Source organism: Anopheles moucheti, chromosome 3, assembly GCF_943734755.1.
Source record: "Anopheles moucheti chromosome 3, idAnoMoucSN_F20_07, whole genome shotgun sequence".
NCBI lineage: Eukaryota > Metazoa > Arthropoda > Insecta > Diptera > Culicidae > Anopheles > Anopheles moucheti.
The window spans coordinates 72595485-72617904 of record NC_069141.1 but is presented as its reverse complement, the minus strand read 5'-3'; the positions used below and the strand labels follow the sequence as shown (position 1 = coordinate 72617904).

General features: G+C 40.4%; 2 protein-coding genes across 2 annotated transcripts in view; both read right to left on the bottom strand.

The window, feature by feature from the left end:
• The window catches only part of LOC128302984 (diuretic hormone receptor-like), a 56058-nt gene extending 55094 nt beyond the window's left edge, over positions 1-964 (bottom strand). The window contains exon 1 of the mRNA XM_053039835.1: positions 941-964. Coding sequence (XP_052895795.1) covers positions 941-964 — 24 coding nt within the window. The remainder of the gene's footprint in view (positions 1-940) is intronic.
• A 4223-nt stretch (positions 965-5187) lies between these two features.
• Positions 5188-19822, bottom strand: LOC128302983 (diuretic hormone receptor-like). The gene is made up of 11 exons (XM_053039834.1): positions 19510-19822; positions 14443-14641; positions 14239-14350; positions 13787-13880; positions 11779-11859; positions 10502-10584; positions 10222-10332; positions 9843-10028; positions 8761-8888; positions 8300-8350; positions 5188-5946 (listed from the first exon to the last, which is right to left on the bottom strand). Exons 1-11 carry the CDS (start codon positions 19820-19822, stop codon positions 5889-5891), a joined length of 1416 nt encoding a protein of 471 aa, XP_052895794.1. The 3' UTR covers positions 5188-5888.
• Between the last annotated feature and the right edge of the window lie 2598 nt (positions 19823-22420).

Sequence of the window (22420 nt, the reverse complement as noted above, 5' to 3'; positions counted from 1 at the left end):
TACACAAAACGCACGCTCGGCTGTGAAGGATATTAAAAATAAAGCTTTGTTTTCCGCCTGGTTACCCGGAAGCACTCCACCGTTATTGTCCTTGGGACGCGAACGGAACGCTCTTCAAACGGAATGTTGAAGCATTGTTGTTTTCGCTAATGTTTGCAGGCAATATTTTGACGAACTGGAGCTATGCAATACGAAACCAGTTGGCTTAAATCTCACGCGTTATAAAAACAAGGAATGTATGAGCGTTATCGAAAAGGTAGCAAATTGTGCGTACAAAAACCAATGTCAATATATGCTGATGAAAAAGATGGCGACTTAAAAGGAATATAAAACCAATATTGTTTAAAGCAACAAGGGTGTGTGATCGAATGGGTTATGATCAATAATAGAAAGAGTATTTTGTATTTTATCCATTCTAATAAAATTGTTAATCAAGTTGCGTATTATTTAGGATGTTTGAATATTTGCTATTTTGCGTAACATCTAACTTTAATATCGAAATAGTTTTATTGTACTACGCATTGTTAAGAGAAGTATTTTAAATTCATCCTATAGATAACTTTTGAACGTAAATTCAAAGAACTGAGAAGTAATTTTTATTAATATATCAATGCACTCAGTGTAAGTTAAGGATAAATAAAGCAATGATATCGAATATCAAACTATTTTTAATGAAATCAATAATGCCTCTTGACAGGGGTTACGAATTTCTTGCCAGCATTGTCATACTGCGCCAAGACTTGGTGATTAAGAAATGAAGAATTGGCAGTACCAAAGTGAAGATGTCCTTCTAGGACTAGGAAGGAATAGCAAGACTTTAGAATACAGAAGAAATGGAGAATATTTCATTGTACAGCAGAAGTAAGATAAGGAATAAGAACAATTAATTTCCCTAGAGAGCGATGAGGCTTTTGAGAACAACCATTTTTGTTGAAATTACCTCCGAAACACTCACAAATCTCATGATGTCTACGATATTTTGATGACATTTTCGCATAATATTCTTCTAGCCATATCTCTGTATGAGTAGATATGTAACTTATCTAAAGAAGTCGAGGTGATATACGTAGCTCAGGTGGAATTCATGTTTCGCCTATTCTATAAATGCTTTACGAAGTGAAGATTATAAATACCTAATCTAACTAACTGATGCATCGAAAATCCAAAAAAAATAAGTACATCGTGCAAGTTCCATCAAGAGCTTTAATTATGTTTTTGTCATAAGAAAAAATGGCAAAAGAGCATATTTTTTTCCTTATTAAGGTACGACATTAAACAGAAACAATACAAAAAGGAAAATAGTACCTTAACAATGCGCTGTGAAAAGGAGTTTCTTAGACCGCAAAAAGAATTCTATGCTGTCTGAGTGAAAAGACCAACCGTCAATTGCCGCAGGACATCGAGCGCTAATGAAAACGTTTCTACGTTGGATAAAACAAACAATTGTTGCCTAGGTAAATGTTGACTTTTGTGAAGGCGAAGACGGACTGAATGACTTTCAAACCTGAATGAGCTTTGAACGTACAGAAGCATGCTGATAGCATTTTTGAATTGTGTTTATTGTTGCATTCTTCGGGAAAAAATATTATATAAAATATAAAACTTTATTTTACTCACCGATTAATGTCATTAATAATCAAGGAATATTCAATGCTCGCTTTTTGTAGCAAGTAATCTCTCGTCATTCGCTAAATTCATGCGAATGATATTCATTCAATATATTCCAGGAACATCATCTTGTTAAGCGTCGTTTAATTGCTCTTACCACGTATTACTCAACTTCCGATGGCCAATGGTACAACCGCAGGATACACACCAAAGTTTACCACTGGGAAAAAATGCACTCAATCCCGTTCTCGTTGTATCAAAAAAACGTTCCTAAACCCACCTTTGTGTGGGTGACTGTTTTTCCTGCTAATCACAAAATTTCGTCCCACAGTCCTTCCATCACATTCGATACCAACTGACAGGGGATGATTGCAGCAAGAGATACGCTGGTCACAAATTAAATTACCTTCGTAAATCCAATTTTAATTCACTTTCGCCGACAAAATCCACCAGCTGGAAATGGAAACACTCTGAATAATCGCTCACCAACACCAACAGCTAGGAACGCACCACACAAACGCAGCAAAAGCAAGCTAAGCGAAAGAGCATTTTTTCGTGCGCTAAATTAGCAAATGGTTAAATATGCTTCGCTTTCTGTTACAGTCGATGGCCGTGTATGTAACCACCAGCCCACTAAAACCTTTTTCACTTACCAAACACATGTGTTGCATCCTTTGTTATACACGCGTTTACACTGCAATCTGTAACCACTTCGCGAAACGAGTCTTCAGTTAATCCAACCGTTTAACGAATTTTCCACGTAAATTTCCATACACTGCCGGTGGTGGGTTTTCCGTTTCTAGGGTTTACCATTGCTTGATTTATGGAGCCCTAAAGCCCCAACCATGCACAGCATACACTCTCAGCTCTACACATTCCTAGGCGCAAAGGGCACAATTTTGGGGACAATTTTTTTGTGGTGGATTTTTTTCTTCACCGTGGAACCGAAACGAGACATCGTCCGGTTTGTGGTTGAATCACACACCCAGCCCAGTTGGGGATAATAATAACAGCGAAACACATTTTTCGTTCCCGCTTTGTGACAGTCGAAGCGGATCGAAGCAGTACACATAGGCACCGAAACACGACACGGATACACGAAATCCGAACGGCAAACACCGCATCGGAAAATAGGATTAGGGCAGATAGTAGCTTTGCTTCGTAATAAGCCTCATATCGGTAAGTAACTTTTAATCAGTTAAGCAAAACACTCTTTCTTTTTGATGCACTTTTGATATGATTTAAACAACATTTTTTATAAGATGAAAAAAAGCTTAATTACCTTTTCAATTGCACTTGTTGGTTGATTAATCAATGAAATAAAACACTGCACTGACACCAAAAACTGACGTGTATTTTGGTATAAAGAAATCCGAACGATTAGCTATGCAATGCAGCTGAAACCACGAAACGATTACACGATAGCACACGGATGTATCCGAATTTAACCACGAGTAACGTTGTACTAACGGGCATGGAAAATTTTGTTTGTAGCCTTACAGCCCCGTACACGATCATCTGCAACTTAACGAAAGTGACGAACCAACATAACGAAACACGAAGCAATCGAAACAGTTTCGCAGGTTTGGCAAGTGAGAGAAAAAGAGTGTATTGAGCGGTGTTACGATATAGGTGGACTCTGCGATAAGTCGTGTCTCTCTACACTACATAATTTCTCTCCTGCAAACATTCGTTACTTCTCTCGCTTGTTGCTATTGGTTTCGAAGAGCAGCGTTGGCGGGAACGCGATTTGTTTACGTTTCGTGGAAGTAATGTTCGAATTTCGAAACTCGCTGCTAAACGCGGCACATCACATTAAGGTGGAGACGCACGGTTGTTTACGTTTACAGTGAGCACGTGGTTTGTTAGGGGTGAGCCGGAGATGAGCTTAGGAAAAATGTTGCGGAAAATAATATCCATATAAAAATGATATTAAACACACACAAATAATTTAACTAAATTAAGTAAAGATATACGAATAGTATATAACAGAAGTATAAATGTTAAATATTTATGCTTTTGTGGCTTGATTTATTTACCTCAACTTTTACAGATTAAACCATTATCGTTATCATTTAATTACATTTTAATTTGATCTAAGGATTCTATACTTTCATCATTATACAAATACAAAACAGTTTACAGAAAAAGAAAAAAAGAAGAAGAAAAGTTTACAGAAAAAGAAAAGAAGTCATGTCGACAATGGGTTTTGCTTCGGTTAATTAAAGTTTAGAACTTACCATTTTATGTTTTATTTTTTTAAATTAATTTCAAAAGATGCAGAGATAAAGAAGCTACATATACAGGTACATATAGGTTTTTTCAACAATAGTTTGAACACAACATAGATGTGTTACATCATATAAAAAAATAATTCTAAACCAAGTAACACATAGTCTGCTAAATTTCAATACGTATCAAAACACACACTGAAACCACCAAAGCAACAGCGTTTGGTAGCAGCATCGCGTCACAAAATTTTAATTAAATCATTTCACATGCCAGCTGCTTCAGGCAGTGCAAAGCCAGCAAAGCAGCTTAACAAACGTCCCAGTAGCAACAACCGCCCACAACCAAAACCCCGGCAATGGTCGCAAGCACCGGCACGATGGTGCATCGTTGCAATCAACATAAACCACCCATTTGACGATCAACCGAAACCAAACGGAAGTTGGAAGCGCATCGCCATAAAACAAACCGCAAGAAAAGCACACCGAGCAGCACCGGTACAGCGCTGGCAAAGAATTCCCCAACTGCTTCCGGTGTCGATGCTCGACTGACCGAGTGACTTCCAGGGTGCTGAGTGTGAGAAATACCTGCACCCAGTACCGCCGTGCCACGTACTACCACAAACCGCTATAATCTTCTCATAAATATTTACATCCGCTTCCGCCCGAGCTGATTGGGACTTACGACTGCAGCAAACCGGACCAAGGGAGAATACCCGTGTGCAACAATGTTTGACGAAGACTTTCCGGGAGGATATACATACCGGGCAACATCGAATGTTGCTTCGCACCGGGCTGTATGTGGAAATTGGATATTGCAATGTTGCCTGGCAGTTGATTTTCTCGGTAGCAAAATACAGTGCTCCGAAAGGTGAACCAACGGAACGCATCGTACGGTGCTGGGTTGGGAGTCCCGTTTGACTTTTGGAGTAGTTCCAATGTTTGGTGTGCAGCTAAAGCATACCCGGAACTAGGGGAAGAATCAAGTTAGAAGCAAAGGAATGATCACAAATTGCAACCATCTGCTCGGTGACCTTATGGTGGAATTTTGTGACATTGTTGTGACAAATAGTCAGGGATTGACTTCGACGAAAGGACGACCAATATTTTCTCACTTTGGTCACTAAAGTTACAGCAATAATATACGGTTTATGTTGCTTAAAAATGCCACAAAAACTTTATAAAAACAATTGTCAGCATGCGTAAGGTCAGAAGAATGAAGAAACGTTAGATATTCTAGTATGTGATATAAAGCAAAGAACTACAACACAAGGTTAGCGTACATCGAGATTTCTTTTATATTTGTATTCTTATTTACAGCAAAAATACATTCAAAAACTGTTCTTGACATGATTCTCGAGAATAACCGGGGGCCATAGAGACATCTCTTATAAGTAACATTCTATAAGCCATTGTACTTGACCTATTCTGGCGCATTACGTTTGTTTCTATTGTTTATGTTTCGTGCACAGTGACACATTAAGATTTCTTGTTTGTCCTATACTTTCCGAACCGTTTGGCATGTTTTAGCTTATAGCAGTTTGATATTCTTCATAGAATTTTCATTACATACATTACATTACATCCTTATACCTTATACACTTACTATAACTTACTGGTGATTGGTTTGATCGATTGTGTACCACTCTTTCAACATCGATAAACAGTTATCGGTTTAATTTGCGTTAAGTGAAAAAATATAACTTTATCACCCTTTGCTGGCAAAAGGTCTGATCTGGTTGGTATACCTTCCAGGCTACCCGCGGAACACTTTGTTTACATCGAGAGAAATGGTTAAATTGTTTACTGCCGAAGCCGAAGTTTCTGTTTTTCACAGCGAGTGTTTGTTTTTATTTTATTTTCATTTCATTTAATTTAATTAGTCTAGCGTTGCTTCCCTTTTCCCCATCTTGCTTTCTGCTCTCACTCTCTATCTGTCGCACTCTGTAGCGCCCTGCTTCATATGCATATGCAACACTGTTGCGTCCGCTCACAGCATGATCTTTGCGTTTCCCAGTTGTATAACTGACCATTAATACATCGATACACTGTTTACGCTAATGGAACGGGTGGAAAATTCATCGACTCTGGTCGGGAAAACTGGGAAAACCTGAGGGATAAAGAGGAATCGGAAAAAACAGAAGGAATGGTTGATTATTAGAGCTGTATGAGGTGGTGATAATTATTTGATGCAGCTGTACTGCGTCGTGATTTAATGGATGTGTGTTTAGTTGTGAGTTGCAAGATGCATTTGTGAAGGAATTGGTGAAGCATGGGAAATGATACGCAATTAGGCAAAACAAATCTTAATAGGGAAACAGACAGTGTTGCAGACTATCTAATTGTTTTGTAAAGCTTAGTCATTTTGTAAATAACTACATCAATGAATTTTCATAATTTTAATTAAATTACTCAATTATATTATATTAAACATTCGTCCTATACATGCTACCTAGCTAACTGTTAAATGAGAGCTTTTGCTTCAAACGAGATATAAAATATTTCTTTTCTTATAACTCTTCCAGTAATGGGAGCAATTTATAGACAATCCTGAAATGTTTGCATTTGGTAAGTTCATATCACTTTATGTTTGATCAAAAATATGTTTCGCGCAACGGGCTATGCATGTGTTTGAACATCTGTGTTTTGATTGTAATGTAAAGCATACTGATTATTCGTAAACATTTCTGTCGCAGACAGCCAAACAAAAACACTGGACCGTTTATCTTCGTTGATAGGTACACCGCTTTCTTTTTGCGAATGCAACCATTCCTCCGTCATGTTTTTCTTCGCGCGGGAAAATAAACCGTACGCCGAGACGACGCGACTTGCAATTAACGTTTAATCTCTCAGCACGCACGAATGCTTCAGGGTGGCGATGCTGTACTCGACCGTTCTACCACCAGAAAGGATTTTATTTTGTTGTGTTGCATTCGCGTGACGCTCGTTCGATGCGTCCCCAAACGGATCGGTGTTCCGGGACAATCCGAGAGCAAGGAAGGTGTGGGCGTAGCAGCACGGGCAGCAAGCAATAACGACAACAATGGAAAGGAAATTAAATTCAGCACGCGTACGACGTTGCCAGCAACGGTGCGATGGATGAAATCATTACAGGGCAAGTGTTAATGATTGGCGTGTGTGGGTTATTGATGGTGCAAGTGATATTCTTGCTTGTGGTGGTGATGTTTTTCTCATCGGGGTAGTGTTTTTCCTCTTTGTAAAGTATTATAATTTAATAATAGAATCATGCCTTATGAAGTAAAGCTATATTATTTTTAATAACAATCTTCTAACGTATACTTGAATAAAAGAAAAATGCTGGATGAAATGATAGCATACAAACCAAATAAAAATCATACCTTTTTATAACAATTTCTTTGAAACTGAAGCACATCGCTACGTACAGGAACTCAGGATTAAATTAATGGTGCAGAAGTGGTCGTTGTTAAGCTGTAGTTTATAAAAAAGGATATAAAATCATAACAATATATAAAAAAGGGATTAAAACAAACGGTGATTGGCAATCTAACAAAGCGAACTAAAAACACGTGTAGCGCAAGCATGTTGTAGCAAATGTGTTTGTCCGAGAAATGAAAACACGATCGAACATTCAAACAGGTGTCTGCTAACAGGTGCCCCGTGTAAACAATTTTCTATCCATGGCGTGGATTAGGATGGACTTGGGTTTGGTGGTGTGCCCCGGAGGGCGAGGTTATAATCGATGGATACATATTTTAAATGAAAACACGGATCGAAGATGCTCAACTGCAACTCAACGATGGGTACGGGTGGCATGGAAATTGAATCAAATCAATATTGCAATGAGAGTGCAATGCGTCGCCCGAACAATAATTAAACAAATACAAACAGTGCGGAATGAATGGCAGAACATGGAATAGACCATTTAATAAATTAAATTACAAAGTAGCATTTCTATAAAGCGATTAGTTTGAATTTTATCATTTATTGGGATTTTAATATGAGATCATAGTTAGTGATTCACTTTTTATTTAATAAAAACATTTTAATTAGATTGCGCCTTTTATTAAAATTATTAGATTGTTTCTAGCCAACTGTTACCTGTATTGTGAACGAATAAATTAATTCAAAATTAATTGTCAGCCTGAAAGTATGCTATTTTCACTACCAACGATAGTTGTAGTATGATGATTGCATACTTTCAGGCATTGTTTCTTTGCTGTATCTACTAATCCGTGGCTATGCAGCTCAATACATTGATGGTTTTGTTTCACTTCTTAATAAAACAGCGCCTTAATGGAATAAGGATAAAGAAAGAACGTCACATTGCTGTCAACGTCGAAGTAGTCAATAGGTGGATGAAGGAGCGGTAAAACAAAACAAAAATATCAAAACAGCAATAAAAAGCAAAACAGAGTGCGAACAACATTTTAAAACTGCAATATAAAAGCTGTGCTTTCGCTTTATCGCTTGCTAATACCAACCGTGTACTTTCCGTACGCGAACGGGGCGAGTTGTCCTTGCTGAACGTTGGCCTGTTGTTGTCCGAATGTTTTCGATGTTACCCCAATGTTGACCGATGTGGAGCAGGGGAATTCGTTGAACGGTGTCATGGGGGTGTTATTTTTGTTCGAATTTAATTTTTGTTTCAAGCATACCATGTAAAAGTTTGTGTACGAATGAAAAAGGAAGGGGGAGAGAAAGAGAGACATGAAAAGAGATACATTGACCGACAGACACACACATATACACACAGTTTGCCAACATTGAACGGGAGGGGAGAAATAAATAAATGAAACTGTAAACATACATAAAACCCGCTAGTATTGGAAATGAATACAAAATCAATCCCGGATGCATCACTGTGCGAGAGGTTTCAGTTCTTTTGCAAACACATGAACACATTGGATAAAAACGCAATAGCAGCATCAGCTTCGTTTCTTACCTACGGTGGTGATTGTTCACCTTCCCAGAAAGGATGTTCCGCTCATCCCGCCAGCGATAAAAATGATGCCGCAGAGTTTGGCGGACTTCAGAATTCAGGAAACAGTACAGAAGTGACACGACAAAACCCTGAATAGAAAAGATAAAATGGTGTTTGTTGAAGAGATGCTTTATTGTATGTATTTATTTAAATTCCATTATGACGGCAATGCCGTATTTTCGTTTATTGTATGTAGCATATTCATAAAATTATAACCACATTTAAAAACAGCTTAATTAGTTTGATTTTGTTAATAGATATTCTTATTCTGCATAAAAAAACCATTCTTAGTAAAAGCTTCAAATCAAATCGAAACGTGTTTGGAATGCAGTTGCACTAATTTGATTCGATAATAGCATTGGATCATTACTGGAATTGTGAGACGGTTTCATCATTGGTTTGATTTTTCTACAGCACATTCGCGATGCTTCTATGATTTCTCGCGCGGTGCACAGATGAATTGCAACAAGATCCACAGATAACTAACCGTCGATTTCTATTAAGTATTATTCTTGCATTTCATAACGGTAGGAGACGTATTTGAAATAAGATTAAGATTGACAACTTCCCAGAAATATTAGTCTGTCCTATCGCTAAACGTGTAGACGTTGCGTAAGAGTCTTGTTAATTCCTTCAAACTATAAACTTAGTAGAGAGAAATACTGCTTCTATGAAAAGTAATGATGTTATTGTTGATGAATCGTTAACATCAGAATGTGATTTGCAAATTCCAGACACTTCAAACCGCTCCATAATCGATCCTGATTGAAATAGCTAAACGAAACGATTGAACGGGTACGGCTCAAACGATGAAGCGTTACGTTCTTTTACAACCTTTCAAATTGAATCAAATTCACCCGAATCGAACCATATCCCTTTTTCATCCCCATGAATAGCGAGCATAATGTGGCATTTCCAGCGCCCCAAACCTGCACCGTCCCAATCTTCGATGCAAAACGTCCGCCTCAGACAGTCGCGAACATTAAACATTCGCAATATTCCCTTCCCTGAACGGTTCATGGGTGGTTTCGGTGTGTGTTTACCTGTGTGCTAAGAAGAATGGCCCGCGTGATGGCAAATATGTGGCTCCCGACACCTTCGACTGGGCCGTAGATAACGATGAGGTAGGTGATGCCTAGCAGCGGTATCAGCACGAGCAGTGCTTTCGAGGCTTTCCGGTATTGGCGCGTTTCCACCGTGTTTGCCGAGCGGAGCTTCGTGATCAGCACCTGGTCCGGTGGGAAGCAATTGATTGAAGGCAAAGAATTGATAGATTCGTCACAATAAAAAAAAAATCGTTCATTTTTTTCCCTAGCACCGTATTGCATTTCGTTTTTTTTTTTGTTGTATCTCTTCTGACAGTTTGAAACCGAATCAATCATCATCGGGGGAAAAACGGAAATTCCTTTTCGCATCACTTACCCACATGATGCGCAGCAGGAAGATGAGATTGATAACCAACACTGCACAGGACGGGCCCTGGATGATCCAATCGATGTGAGATTCACGCATCCAGGAGCATTCTATTTCGAGCTGGAAGAAAGTAAAAGGATAATGGGAGTGTGGGTGTTTTTTTTTCTGTTGTAAATAACTACAACATCCACCAGGATGCGCATCATGAATGCAGGAAATGTACTTAAAGGGATGTAATATATTTGACGCAATTTAATTTGATGATTGAGGATATCCGTAAGCTGCTTACTTTATTAGGATGTTCCAAATTCGAGGTGGATAAGAAGAACGGTTTTGCGATGGCCCAAGCCCCTACGAAGATTAACGGACCTCCTGTTGAGTGGAAAGATTATAATATAAAATCGTTATTAAAAAGTCGTACCTTGTGGAAGGATATGAATGGAAGAGAGACATTTTTCGAAAGATAATTTCCTAACAAAAAAAATCAGTTGGAAAACCACACAATCGTGCCGTGATACAAATTTTCCAGAACAAACGATATCCACCGTGGTTGCGCATTTGTGGCGTGAATTACCCTTTAGTCTTTTCGCTTGCTAAAGATAGTTAGATGTTTGTTCATGCCCAATATTGAACCAAAGTACGTAAGCACCAAATGAAGAAGATGTTCACTGTATACGCAGTCAGAACACTATCCGATTGGTAAACGATATTAGCAGGTCTTATTGCCGCAATTAACATTCCCTGTCGGTCTTCCATGCAGCATCGCATGTAAGCACAGCACTCGATTTAATTGGAATAGATACGCAATTCACGTTACGGAAAGCTTTCATCTCGCGCAGCGTGTGCATTTGTTGCAGCTACGACGCTAAACACGTTCAACAGTTCGTTTCGTTTCCAACCGAGATTGGATTATTTCGAGCGCAAAAGGGCGTACCGAGCGAGAGAGATAGAGATTAACCTTATCATTACTGTTACTTTTGCGATTTGCTTGCGAAAGGATAAGCTCTGTGTGGGGGTAGATGTGTATCCTTTTGAAGTTGGTGTAAGCCATGCTATCGTGAAAGCTATTTTTGATTTAGATTTTAATTAACAATCGTTTTTATTTCGTTGATTACGGTTTGCAAGCAGATAAAACCATCCGCTTATGTGTGTAATGGAGACGCCCAGTGGCTCGTACAACCTTTGACTGTAAAGGGAATTGAGGATTTTCAAATTGTTTTAAAATCATAAAAGTAATTCAGTGTAAAAAACAAAAATGGCGAAATAGCCATGTTATGTATATGACTCTTTACTCCGTTATCTTCCTTCTCTTATTTCTATAATTAATGATTGATCTAGATGGGATTAACAAAATTATCTAGGGCAATTAAGCTACCGTTTAATGCGTGAAACGTTTCATGAAACCTTTCATGCAAAATTATTCCAACAAATGAGTAAAATATAAAATGCTTGGTATTTTAAAAATCGTAACATCATATTTTATTAAACCATCCTTCATTACTTCATAAAATGTTAAATTATAGAATGTACTGAACACATCAAATAAACCCCCAAATCCATACTCACCCCATCCAATAATGGCGTACTTTCGAAAGCGCAATGTGTCACCGGAAAACGTTTGCACCACGAGCATGTAAAGGTAGAGACCTGTAAAAGGGTAAGTCACACCGGAAAGAGAGGAAAGGTTAGGCAACACCTACGGAACATGAAGCTAATAGACATCTTAAATTGGTTCGGGCGAATGATTCCGCCGAGCACTAATCTCTTCAGCCACAGCCCAACATCGGCCCAAAACCGGTGTAGCTAATTGATGGAGCATGTATTAATCAGATGCTTTAAACTAATTACACGGTTAGTTACGTCTCTTTCTAAAACGGTGTCTGCCTGAAAGATTAGTTTGGTAAGCACTTCTTCTCTTGCTCGCTGTCTCCCTCAAACAGGTGAGTCTGTTAGATGCGAAAAGGTAATTGATGTTTTAACTATTCATAAGACAATGTGAGCGAGTGCGAGAGTGTAATTACGTGCATCTCTCAAACAACGCACGGTGCAACGATGGCGCAGGATACGGTCCCGCCTGCATTTAGAGGGTAAAGAATGGCTTCCAGACTGATGTACCTGCACAGTGGAAAACGCAGGGACCTACTGTTGGTGGCAAGATTTATATAGCCGTTTGTTCCCGTGTGCCATCCTACTGGGAACCGTATGGAATGCTTCAGTAGATTTAGAGCCGACGACGGTATGGACGTTGTGTAAATCGATTTTTCAAACTTAATTCTAGGATTTGTAGCAAATTTATGAGGTTAAAGGATAAGAAGCGTGAAGGAATTACAATTAAGGACTCTCTGCAAATTAGCTTCCGTGCAATATGAAATTCCCGATGGAAGTTAGTATGGAAACAATAGTTTAGTAGTAAAAATAGATTAATAAAAATTATGCTTTGAATAATGTTAAAAAAATGGCGTGGAAACAAAATCATAACAAAAAACATTTAATAGTTTCAGATTAAATTAAGAAAGGAATTTCTTAAGAAAGATCCAAAAATAACTAAGCACGTTATCATCGCAGCTCACCCTTGCACATTCAGACAGTGCATCGGAGTACTGTTATTTATTACACGTGTGATTAATTTTACTTTACTTCAACATCATATTATCGCCACGGAGCAAAGGCAAATGCAAAACAAACCAAACAAAAAAAAACGGAAAACACATCGCTTCACTAACAGCCAAACCACCATCACAGAATCGTTTTCGGTAATTAAACGGATTATAATTATCGTGCCATAAATATGCCGGCTCTTACCGGCTCCTTTGCCGGTTGTGTGTGCTACATCGAAAAGCAATTAAAGTCAATTATGAGGCCGAACTACCCGTACATGCGTCATGGGGCAGGAAGATTATGGAGTAGCGATCGGCGTTGATGGAAGCTCATTTTTCAACGCGCAAGTGGAAAACCACTGTGCACGGGATGCAAGTGAAGTAAGCAGCGAGCGCCCAACACCAGAAGTTTCACTAAACTTGTTTCATGATTCCGCGATAGGATAAAGATTTTATGGATACTTTTTGTTTTTGCTTCCTTCCGTTTCCAGGCAGCTGTTGATACTTGTTTTATAGGGCCGCGTAACGGGCACAGGGTTTGATGGGAAAAGTTTTTCTTGCACGCTGTGTTTCTGCTGCATGATCTCATCGTTAGCCTACGCACGGTAATGGATAGCGTTGAACCAGATGGTTGCCGCAATTTATCCAACTACCCGATACAGTTTAACGCGCTTGCCAAGAGCAGACTCTCGCTGGTGTCACTTGGTATTTGACAACGAAACACTTTTCATCCATCAATGAACGTTCTGGGCCGTTCATCACGACGTCAAGAAGGTGTTCCCTACTGTGCATCTACTTGGTTGGCCTTTGTTCGTGATAGGAAATTAAGTTGTTTACCGAAACTGTTAGCTCTGGAGCGGCGAAAAGTGAAATGGAGCACACCTTAATCGATTACGGTATGAAATATTGATCTGAACCATTCGCTTCGCCGTGACAGTAAGCGAAGGAAGGATATTGTCACCGCGTAAAATACTCACCTTCTACCAGCATCCAGAAGAAGTTGGTTGCACTGAAGTAGTGAAAGAGCGTGACGAGAAATATGCATCCGGCCACTTCCAGCTTTACGGTGATCTGTGAATCCATCGCACGGAGGCGAACAGATGAAGATGGCAGATGAAAATAAAAAAAAAAGGAAATAGAATGATTTTCCATCAAGCCGCCCAAGGTACGATGAAAATTTGGAGTGGAAATTGTGAAGGAAATTCAGCTCCACCGAAATGTCCCTTATACGATGGTGATGATTTAGAAATTAATATCACCTTTACGATGAATTTATCTGCAATAGTTTTGTATTACTTTGAGGCATGACTCTTATGATCTGTGAGGCTCTAATGATTAATCAGTTTTTAATATACATTAATATATTGGGGTTCTTAAATGAACAGGTATCAACTTTTGTTTAGGATCGTTTATTTATCATCAAACCTACCTGTAATGATAGTATGAGTATCCAAAGGCTCGACGACATGATGTACGTCAGGAAGAGGTTGACGTGGATAGTGTTCCGCAAGCAGCGCAAATCCCTGCGGGCAGAGTAGTTACTATTTTAAATCAAACGGTAACGCTTCCGGCACCGAATGATCGGGTAGGGTTGCGGCCACACAGCCGCCCACCACTGCAATGGACTACTCACTTGAAATACACGAGCACCGCGACCGCCAGCACGAGTGCGGCCAAGCTGATTGAGTAGCCGACGAAGTAGATCAGCGTTGGCAGTTCGATTTCCGGCTCGAAGCTTGGCAGCGGGGCCGGCTGTTCGAGGTGCTGGCACCGATCGTATTCGGTGTAATTATCCCAGGTACCGTCGACGTTACAGAAACGGGTTGCATTTTCTGGAAAATGGATATGTGGCATACGAATATAAATCAAATCTTTATTTAGAAGGTCTTTAACCAGCGAGGATTGCATTAGATGTTATTCTATCAGCCAGTCATTCACTTTCCACGAAGAAAGTCCTCATGAGAATAGTGACAGAAGGAACAATTTTGCGTTCCTAGCTATTTAAATCCTTTAGGATCACATCCTTACATATCATATCCTTTAGAGTTATGGAAAGTGATCTAAATTATTGGTTTTTTCTAGACCAGATATTATTCTTGATCTAAATGGAAGAATTTATTACATTAAAAGGCAAAGATTGTTAAGTAAGACACAGAAAGGAAACTTCTCTTAATATCAACGTTAACTATGTTAACTTTTCAACATTATTATACATTTCTATGTTCAACTTTTATGGCCAAACTTCCAGTGGACGATCGCTCTAAAAACCCATCTGGACCTATCCCCCACGTACGCAAGACTGACTTTATGCAAGTCAAACTATTCAGAAATAAAGTCAAAAGAAAATGCTAGAAAATTGTGACCAGAGATCGCTTGATGTTCTTGTGCCAATAAAGCAGAAGAAAATGTTAAACTTGGCAAACATGATGGCAAACAATCTCTAGAAGTGGCGGAAAATAAACTAAACCATATATGTTTTATTTTTCTCTCGTCAGCACCAAAATTAGCCAACTGGCAACATGCAACCCGAAATCAAAGGACCTCACAATGCGTTTGATGTTCATTCACACGTCAAAAAACCGATCACTTCCAATTAGTCTTTGATGTGCTTTCGCATGGCATGTGCTAACAGTTCCAAGAAACAAAACAAACCAACACACCAACACTGTATGGTTGTATGCTTTCGCCCAATTGATCACTGATTACATTTCCGACGAGTGAGAGCGATTTATGCGACTGCGGATGGTTTATTTGTATGTTTTGGGTGTGTTTTGTCGTCGGATGGGGTTGCATAGATCCATTTTTGTGGTTCGCCGAAGGACTTCAATGGTCGATGTAAGTTCAGGCGAAATGGACCGTTGGTCCGTGACATAAATTTGCAGCAAACCAATTAAATAATTAAATCCTAATGGAAAAACGAAACAGGGGTTTGTAACGTGTACCACAACATGGCTTTAAAAGTGTACGCTGTGGAAGTGGCTCACTACCCATACCGGTTGGTATTGCTTTCCATTCTCCATTACTCATAAATAATCTGTCGATGGGATGCATAATTAATCACTCGCACAAAACGCAACCATTTCATTTCAAACCGTCTACGGCGTCCATTGTCGCTCTGATCGTGAAATGGAAGCCAATGTCACACACACACACACGACCACACGGCCCTTCAGCGATGTCGCTTTCACCCGACGACGCGGAAGTTAATTAGCATTGCTGGCCCGAGTCCATTATCCATTCCCTTTTTTCGATGGTTCACTTAAAGGCGGGTCTGTAATTATCAGCTGACGCCATTGTACGACCACTTAGCTTTCAAGACGCGTGCTGAAACCAGAAAGCTATTTCCGCGGGCGGATCTGCTGACTGGTTCCGCTTTGTTCTGCCCATTGTATGTAGGCCACATGCAACAGGTGGCTGGTTGAGTCGCAAGAACGCAGATACAACTACTGCCCTCCTTAGCTTGTCCAAGGGTAAATGCCAAGATGCCGAACACGCTTTGTGTTGCGATCCGAGAACAGTGGCAGTAAAAAATAGATGATTTTCTAGGAAAATTACATCCCAGCGTTTGGTAGAATCAAGTGGGAGGTGTATTTTTTTTGTGAGAGCTTTGTGAGAGCCTGCTAAAACCAGCAACCGTACGTGCTGCGTACGACCACACCTAACTGCAAAAGAAGCATTTTACCAAAACGCCTTCTCGTAGGGAAAATGCGAAAAAAGCTTATCCACCGTCTTAACCGGCGTTTCGGTGCATATCAAGGTTTCACCTCCTGGAGCAACGCGAAACAACGAGCGTAATGTAATTCCACGGTGCTGGATCGGAGCTGCACAGTAATGGAAAGCTTCTGCGTAGCCGCGCTACTTGCGCTTATTGTATGATAAAACGTTTTCCTTTATTCTTTCTTTGCAGCGCACGAAACAAACAATGCCCCGAGTGATGGAAAGAAAACATCATAACCGTGCAGGAACAATGTTGGTAGGTTTTACCCAAGACACAGCGGCGAGCGAAGACAAAAAAGATCGCTTTGTTTCGTTTTGAAGACACTTGACACTAGTTGGCAAAACATTCTCTACAATATTCAATTTAACTTTAGCTACTTGTTCGGAAAACTTTCATGCCAACACTTTCGCTACACTTTACCAGGCCGGAAGATTACGGCTGTATTTCCTAACTCTTCCCGTCCCGTTTTGGGAATAAATCTAACGCGCCCGGTTCAGCTTATTGTTTCGTCTTTTAGTGCAAGTCATCGTGTGTGTGTACTGATTCGTGCAGATGAGGATATCCATTTCGTCTCCATGTATGCCCGAAGTCAAACAATAGCTTAAACACGGGCAAAGGTCAGAGCAGATGTCCGATTATCTTTCGGAAGCAGGTCTGTCGGTTGGTGTAACGTAGCAAGAAGGCAAGAGCGGCCATACTCTAAACGGGCGGGTATTACAAAATGAAGGAAAAGCGCTGTGCCAATGGAGCCAAAGATTCTCGAGCGCGAGCAAGTTAACCTTATTAACTTGATGTACTGGGATGCCTGGGAGTACAGGTTTTGTCTGAGACCCGAGACCCCGACCGTGTACATCTTTCGGGTGAGATGAAAAGAAGGTTTGTATAAATCTGCTTCACCGGTACCGCGTCGAGTGTATCTTTCTTGGGCCGGGCGGGTGTGTTTTCGGTGTGCGCTGACGATAACGTGAAGGCTAACAGTGCGACGACGTCCGAACCGTGACAGTGACTGGTGGGAGTGATTTATGTACGTTACAGAGCTGCTTCTCGCACGCTCTTCCCCACACTGTTGGTCATACTTTTAACAAATAGGCATCTTGTTGCTGCTGCAGACGAGAAGGTTGCAGCAAACAGGAGCAAAAATCTAAGCAAGCTAATATGCTCAGCTCCTGTCACACACTGAGCTATCTATCTCATCATTCCCGTCTGCTTCCGGGGGTGAATGTTAAATACTTTGGAACTTCGCATCTAGGCCAAAACCTATCATGGGCGTGATAGCCCAGGGTCAAGGTACTGGGCGTAGGGAAATGGCGAAACCGGGCACGCCAACAATGGTGTGTGTACAAACCAGCAGCAAGTGTGTGTTTGATGTGACTGGGCAACCAGGCGTCTCCATTGCAGGGTGAAGAATGTCGGTTTCACGGCCGATATACTCGGAGAATTCGCCCGGCTGGAAATTGATTGTGATTTAATGTACTACGTACGGGACACCCGTTTTATTCTCTAGCGTATCGTTTAGACGTTTTTGCTTTGAAGGTTTTACTTTCTTTGCCCATGAGCTACTTGATGTAAAATTTAATAAAATTTTAAATAAAACAAGTAAAGTTTGAGGACATGAGGGACTTGGAAATTTAATTTATGATGCATCTTTCTTGATATGATGGTTTTTGGATTTTAAAGTTTTATCGTTGCTCAATAATTGTTCACCCGAGATCTATCGAGTCCCTAACCTTTGGAGACAGTTACAAAGGAACTACTCCATGTCATACACAATCCGGCTGTTATAGCAACCGCGCGAAAATACAACCTCCCTGATATCATCATCCAGGCCTGGCACAAAACGATCAGAACGTTGGGAAACATAAATTTCAATTCCTGTCCCTAATCTTGGTCTTCGATTCGAAACCCCACAATTCGTGCATTTGCTAGCGGCAACAAAACCGCCACCGGAGGTCGGATATGGTTGCTGCGGCTGCTGTCAAGGTCACCATCGCTCATAACCGGGGGCGCCATAAACGCGCGTCTCAGTCGGAATTTGTCCGCACAAAGGATAAAATTGTGCAATTTTCGAGTGGGTTTTGTGTTTGTCGACAGAACAATAGTGTTGAACGATCGAAAATTGCTATTTGGAGGTAACTCACCCCACTTCTCATGGCTTAGGTGGTTTGGTAAGCGAAAAAAAGAGGTGAGATTTGTTTGTAGATTTTGCTATCACAGCAGCACGGAATTGCCTTTCTTGAAGATAATCTCGTTTAGGCTTCCAGTTTGTTTCCGTTGCTCCATTTCTAGTGCTCAGGTATGGCGTTATCGTTTGGATGTTAAAAGCCATCAGACAACATAAATCATAAGTTGGCAAAATTCACGTAATGTTGCACGAAAAGAATAATAAATTGATCGTTTAAACAAAAGCCTACATTCATTTCTATCTTAAATCACCTCAAAGAGCAATAAGTTGTAAGATGTAGAAACCGAAAATGTGTTTAATTCTCGTATTATTGCGAATTTGTATTAATTTGCATAGTCATATACATATCATCCCGCTTTTAACGGACCGCTAGTTAGTTATGATAAAACAATCTTATGTTTAATAAAATAAAATATCATAAAATAGTTTTGAATAAAATTTTAATTGTCTTGTTCGATTCAATCTATATAACAATACTAACAGTAAAAATAATTTAATAATAATAGTATTTAAATGATTATAAGAGCTGCAGCAATAAAAATGATGATGTCACGTCAAAATTACGAGTAAAAGTATGCAGGAAAGACAACATTAATAGTATATCGCAATACTGAAAGTATAATTCAAGAAATACATCAATTTACTCCATTTTAAATCACTGTACAAAATTCTGCTTTAAAGACATACACGTTTTCATCGTTTTTTAAATTTATCACAATTTTACAAATATAGCAAACAAATTTTCAAAAATGTCAACTTAAAATTAAAACAAGAAATAGTTTGATATGATAAATACTTACGCGAACTGTCATACTGCACACCCTTCAGTTCGGCAAAGCATGGCAACACGGCCAACGTACCGGGTGACGTACGGGGCCAGCAGGACACCGTATCGAAAAAGGACGGACAGGCCACATCCTGCAGCAGCTCCTCAGCCTGTTGCTGCAACCGGCACCGTTCGGCACCGCTCGCATTCATCGCAAGTGCCAGCAAACCATCCACCAGCGAGGGATTTTCCACCGACAGGTCGGTAAGGTTGGCCTCCCCGTATGGTGGCTCGCCGGAACCGTCGGTCACCAGTGGCGCGTCCGCCAGCATTGTTTCGTTGTTCATCGCGCTCACACAACCCTCTCAATTTTCCCCCACCGAAACTTTCGATCCGTCCCGCACCGGAACGTATTGAATCATTAAAAATTCACTGCACAACCCACACGGTACGGGTAGCGCTGGAACAGAAAAGGTTAGGTTGCCTCGGGGGCTCACGATCGTCGTACATCGAATTCTGGGTTTGCCGGCACCTCGCATTGCTTTAAAGCAGCACATTGTTTGCACCATTTGCACATTGTTTTGAGTGCCGTGTTGGTTGATTTTCTTTTGCTTCCCATAAAACCATTATTAAATAATGCATTCACCAGCAGGGAAATTGGTTGATTGTTCACTGTTTTAGCAGTGGAAACGAAAAAATGTTGAAGAACGTTTAAAGATATTGTAAAACAATTGCAAAATTCACCCAACATCACTTTGTACACCGCCCTTTACATCGCTTTGTAAGTGATTCAAACACTCACAAATTTAATTAATAAACGAACCACGCTAAATAATAAATCATACACGCAGCACCTTTTTCTTAACTAATTTTCTTCAGGAACATTTTTCACATTCGCCAAAACCACACATTTTTCCCATCTTTCGAGAGAGAAAAAGGCACATTTAAACATCGACGCGCACTGGCACTACATCACCGTCAACGGGCACTCGATCGGAAAAACTCGGCACGCAACCAAACGCGTTACCGTCCAGATGGAAACTGATTTCGCCGGCGGAAAGCTTTTCGATGCTGCCGGTCCCCAAAGACGCGTCGTCGTAGTCGTCATCGCAATCATCATCATCATCATCATCGTCGTAGTCGTCGTTGTCGTAGTCGTACAAGCTTGTGTACACAATCTAACACACACACACAACCACAACCACACAACTGAAATGGAGCATCGTTTGCGTTCGCCGGGTTTGTGTTTTCCGCCCCGTTCTTATTGTTCACACTGTTTTCGTTTGCACCGTGCCCGCTCGGTGTTTCCCGGTGTTTTCGTTGCGAGGTTTTGCACGCTATGGTAAATCCTAACCCACCGTACACCGTCTGTCATCTTGAAGATGGAGTGTTGAAATCGTTTCCCCATAAGACGAAGGAAGGAATTTACCTTACTGTTAGGCGCGCGCTGGAGAACCGAAAGCGCTTTTAATGTTTAGTTTTTGTTTGATCTAATGAAACAATTTTGTAACTTTATGGATCTATGGAAAAACACTTCACAAACTTTGCAAAGTGTAAGGAAAGTGATGTTCAATATTGAGAAGAGATTGTTTAAAGGCAACACTAAGTGAAGGGCACGGTATTGCTTGGTTTTATAAATATAAAAAGAGGAACTCCGTCTCGTCTACCAAGCAAAGCAATACAATACTTTGAAGTATGCTTTTGTCTTCCATAAAGAATCATATGTTATTCGATATGAAGTTTTACTCCAGACTACCTTTGGCATGGTTGCCAACCTATATCATACAAAATTCATTTTATATCACTGCCTGAACCTTTGAAGAACATAATCTAAAGGAACACCCAGCCAAATGTCATTCTCTTGGATCAGTTTCCCCGGCTACATCTGCTACCTCAGCTACACTTTAGCAAGCGATTTCAGCCGAACGAGTAATGTGAGATTAATGACTGTACGTATTTGCGCTCGTGCCATCTCGGATGATGTAAATTTTCCTTCATGCCACCCAAACGAAAAAGCAAGAACAAACCACACTTTTCCATCAACATCTCCACGAGGGGATGCCCATTTAGGCGGCTCGTTGCTTGAATTGTGGTTCGCACTCTCGTGCCACGCGTGGTGCGTGAGTGTTCCAGTAGCGATAATTTGTACAAACCGATCGGTTAAACGGGTGCGAGATGAAGGAAGGAACAAAACAAGGAACAAATACACAAGAATAAAAAAAACGCCCCGAACACACGCACACGAAGCGTAAATTTAGCATACCGGCAGGCCTATGTGCATGGGAAAATTATTCATGCGAAAAGGGATTTTCACGGAGAGGTTTTTTTTTTTCATCTCATCTTGCCCATCGTTCAACGCTTGTGTTACATGATTGGCTGCGAATTGTTGCACAATCGGTATAAACCCGGGTCTGAGTAGAGTTCATTTTCGCCAGTTAAGCCCTTTTACGTACACCGGTACCCGGTGCCAATTTTAGACCGTGCAGAACACATTTGTTTCGGCAAGAAATTTACTCCCTTTTCGGGGGAGAATTTAGACGCAAACCGGCAAGCAACAGACACATGTTCCAACTTCAAGTCGTAAAGATTTGTGTATGTCTGTTTCATGCACCGATGGAAGATAATTTGTTCTTAGCGCCAATGATCGTTCCTACTGCGATCTGCCCGTTGTGTTTACCTCCCACAACTGATTGACAGATCAATTCGTGTAACTTTTAGTGAAACTTTCCTCCAGCTTAACTGTCCAACGGCAGATAAGCCGAAGAATGGTGAAAGGGAAAATGGAAATTCTATTCCCAGAAAGACGGAAAGATACAAACCGATCGGTAGGGAGCGTGGACGGAGGTCACAAACGAAAAGGTTATGTTCTAATTTAGCACAACCACCAGCATCGATGTCCACAATTCTTGGAAGGAACTTCATCGATGCGATACCTTTTCCCATGG

Bases quoted from the DNA above. Each gene is read 5' to 3' on its own strand.
- LOC128302983 (XM_053039834.1), bottom strand. From the start codon at position 19,822: ATGAACAACGAAACAATGCTGGCGGACGCGCCACTGGTGACCGACGGT. The intron at 8,889-9,842 runs GTAAACACACAC...TTTTCTATTCAG, and splicing joins CCATTCTTCTTAGCACACAG to GGTTTTGTCGTGTCACTTCT. The intron at 5,947-8,299 runs GTTGGTATTAGC...TTTATCCCTCAG, and splicing joins TCGCGTACGGAAAGTACACG to GTTTTCCCAGTTTTCCCGAC.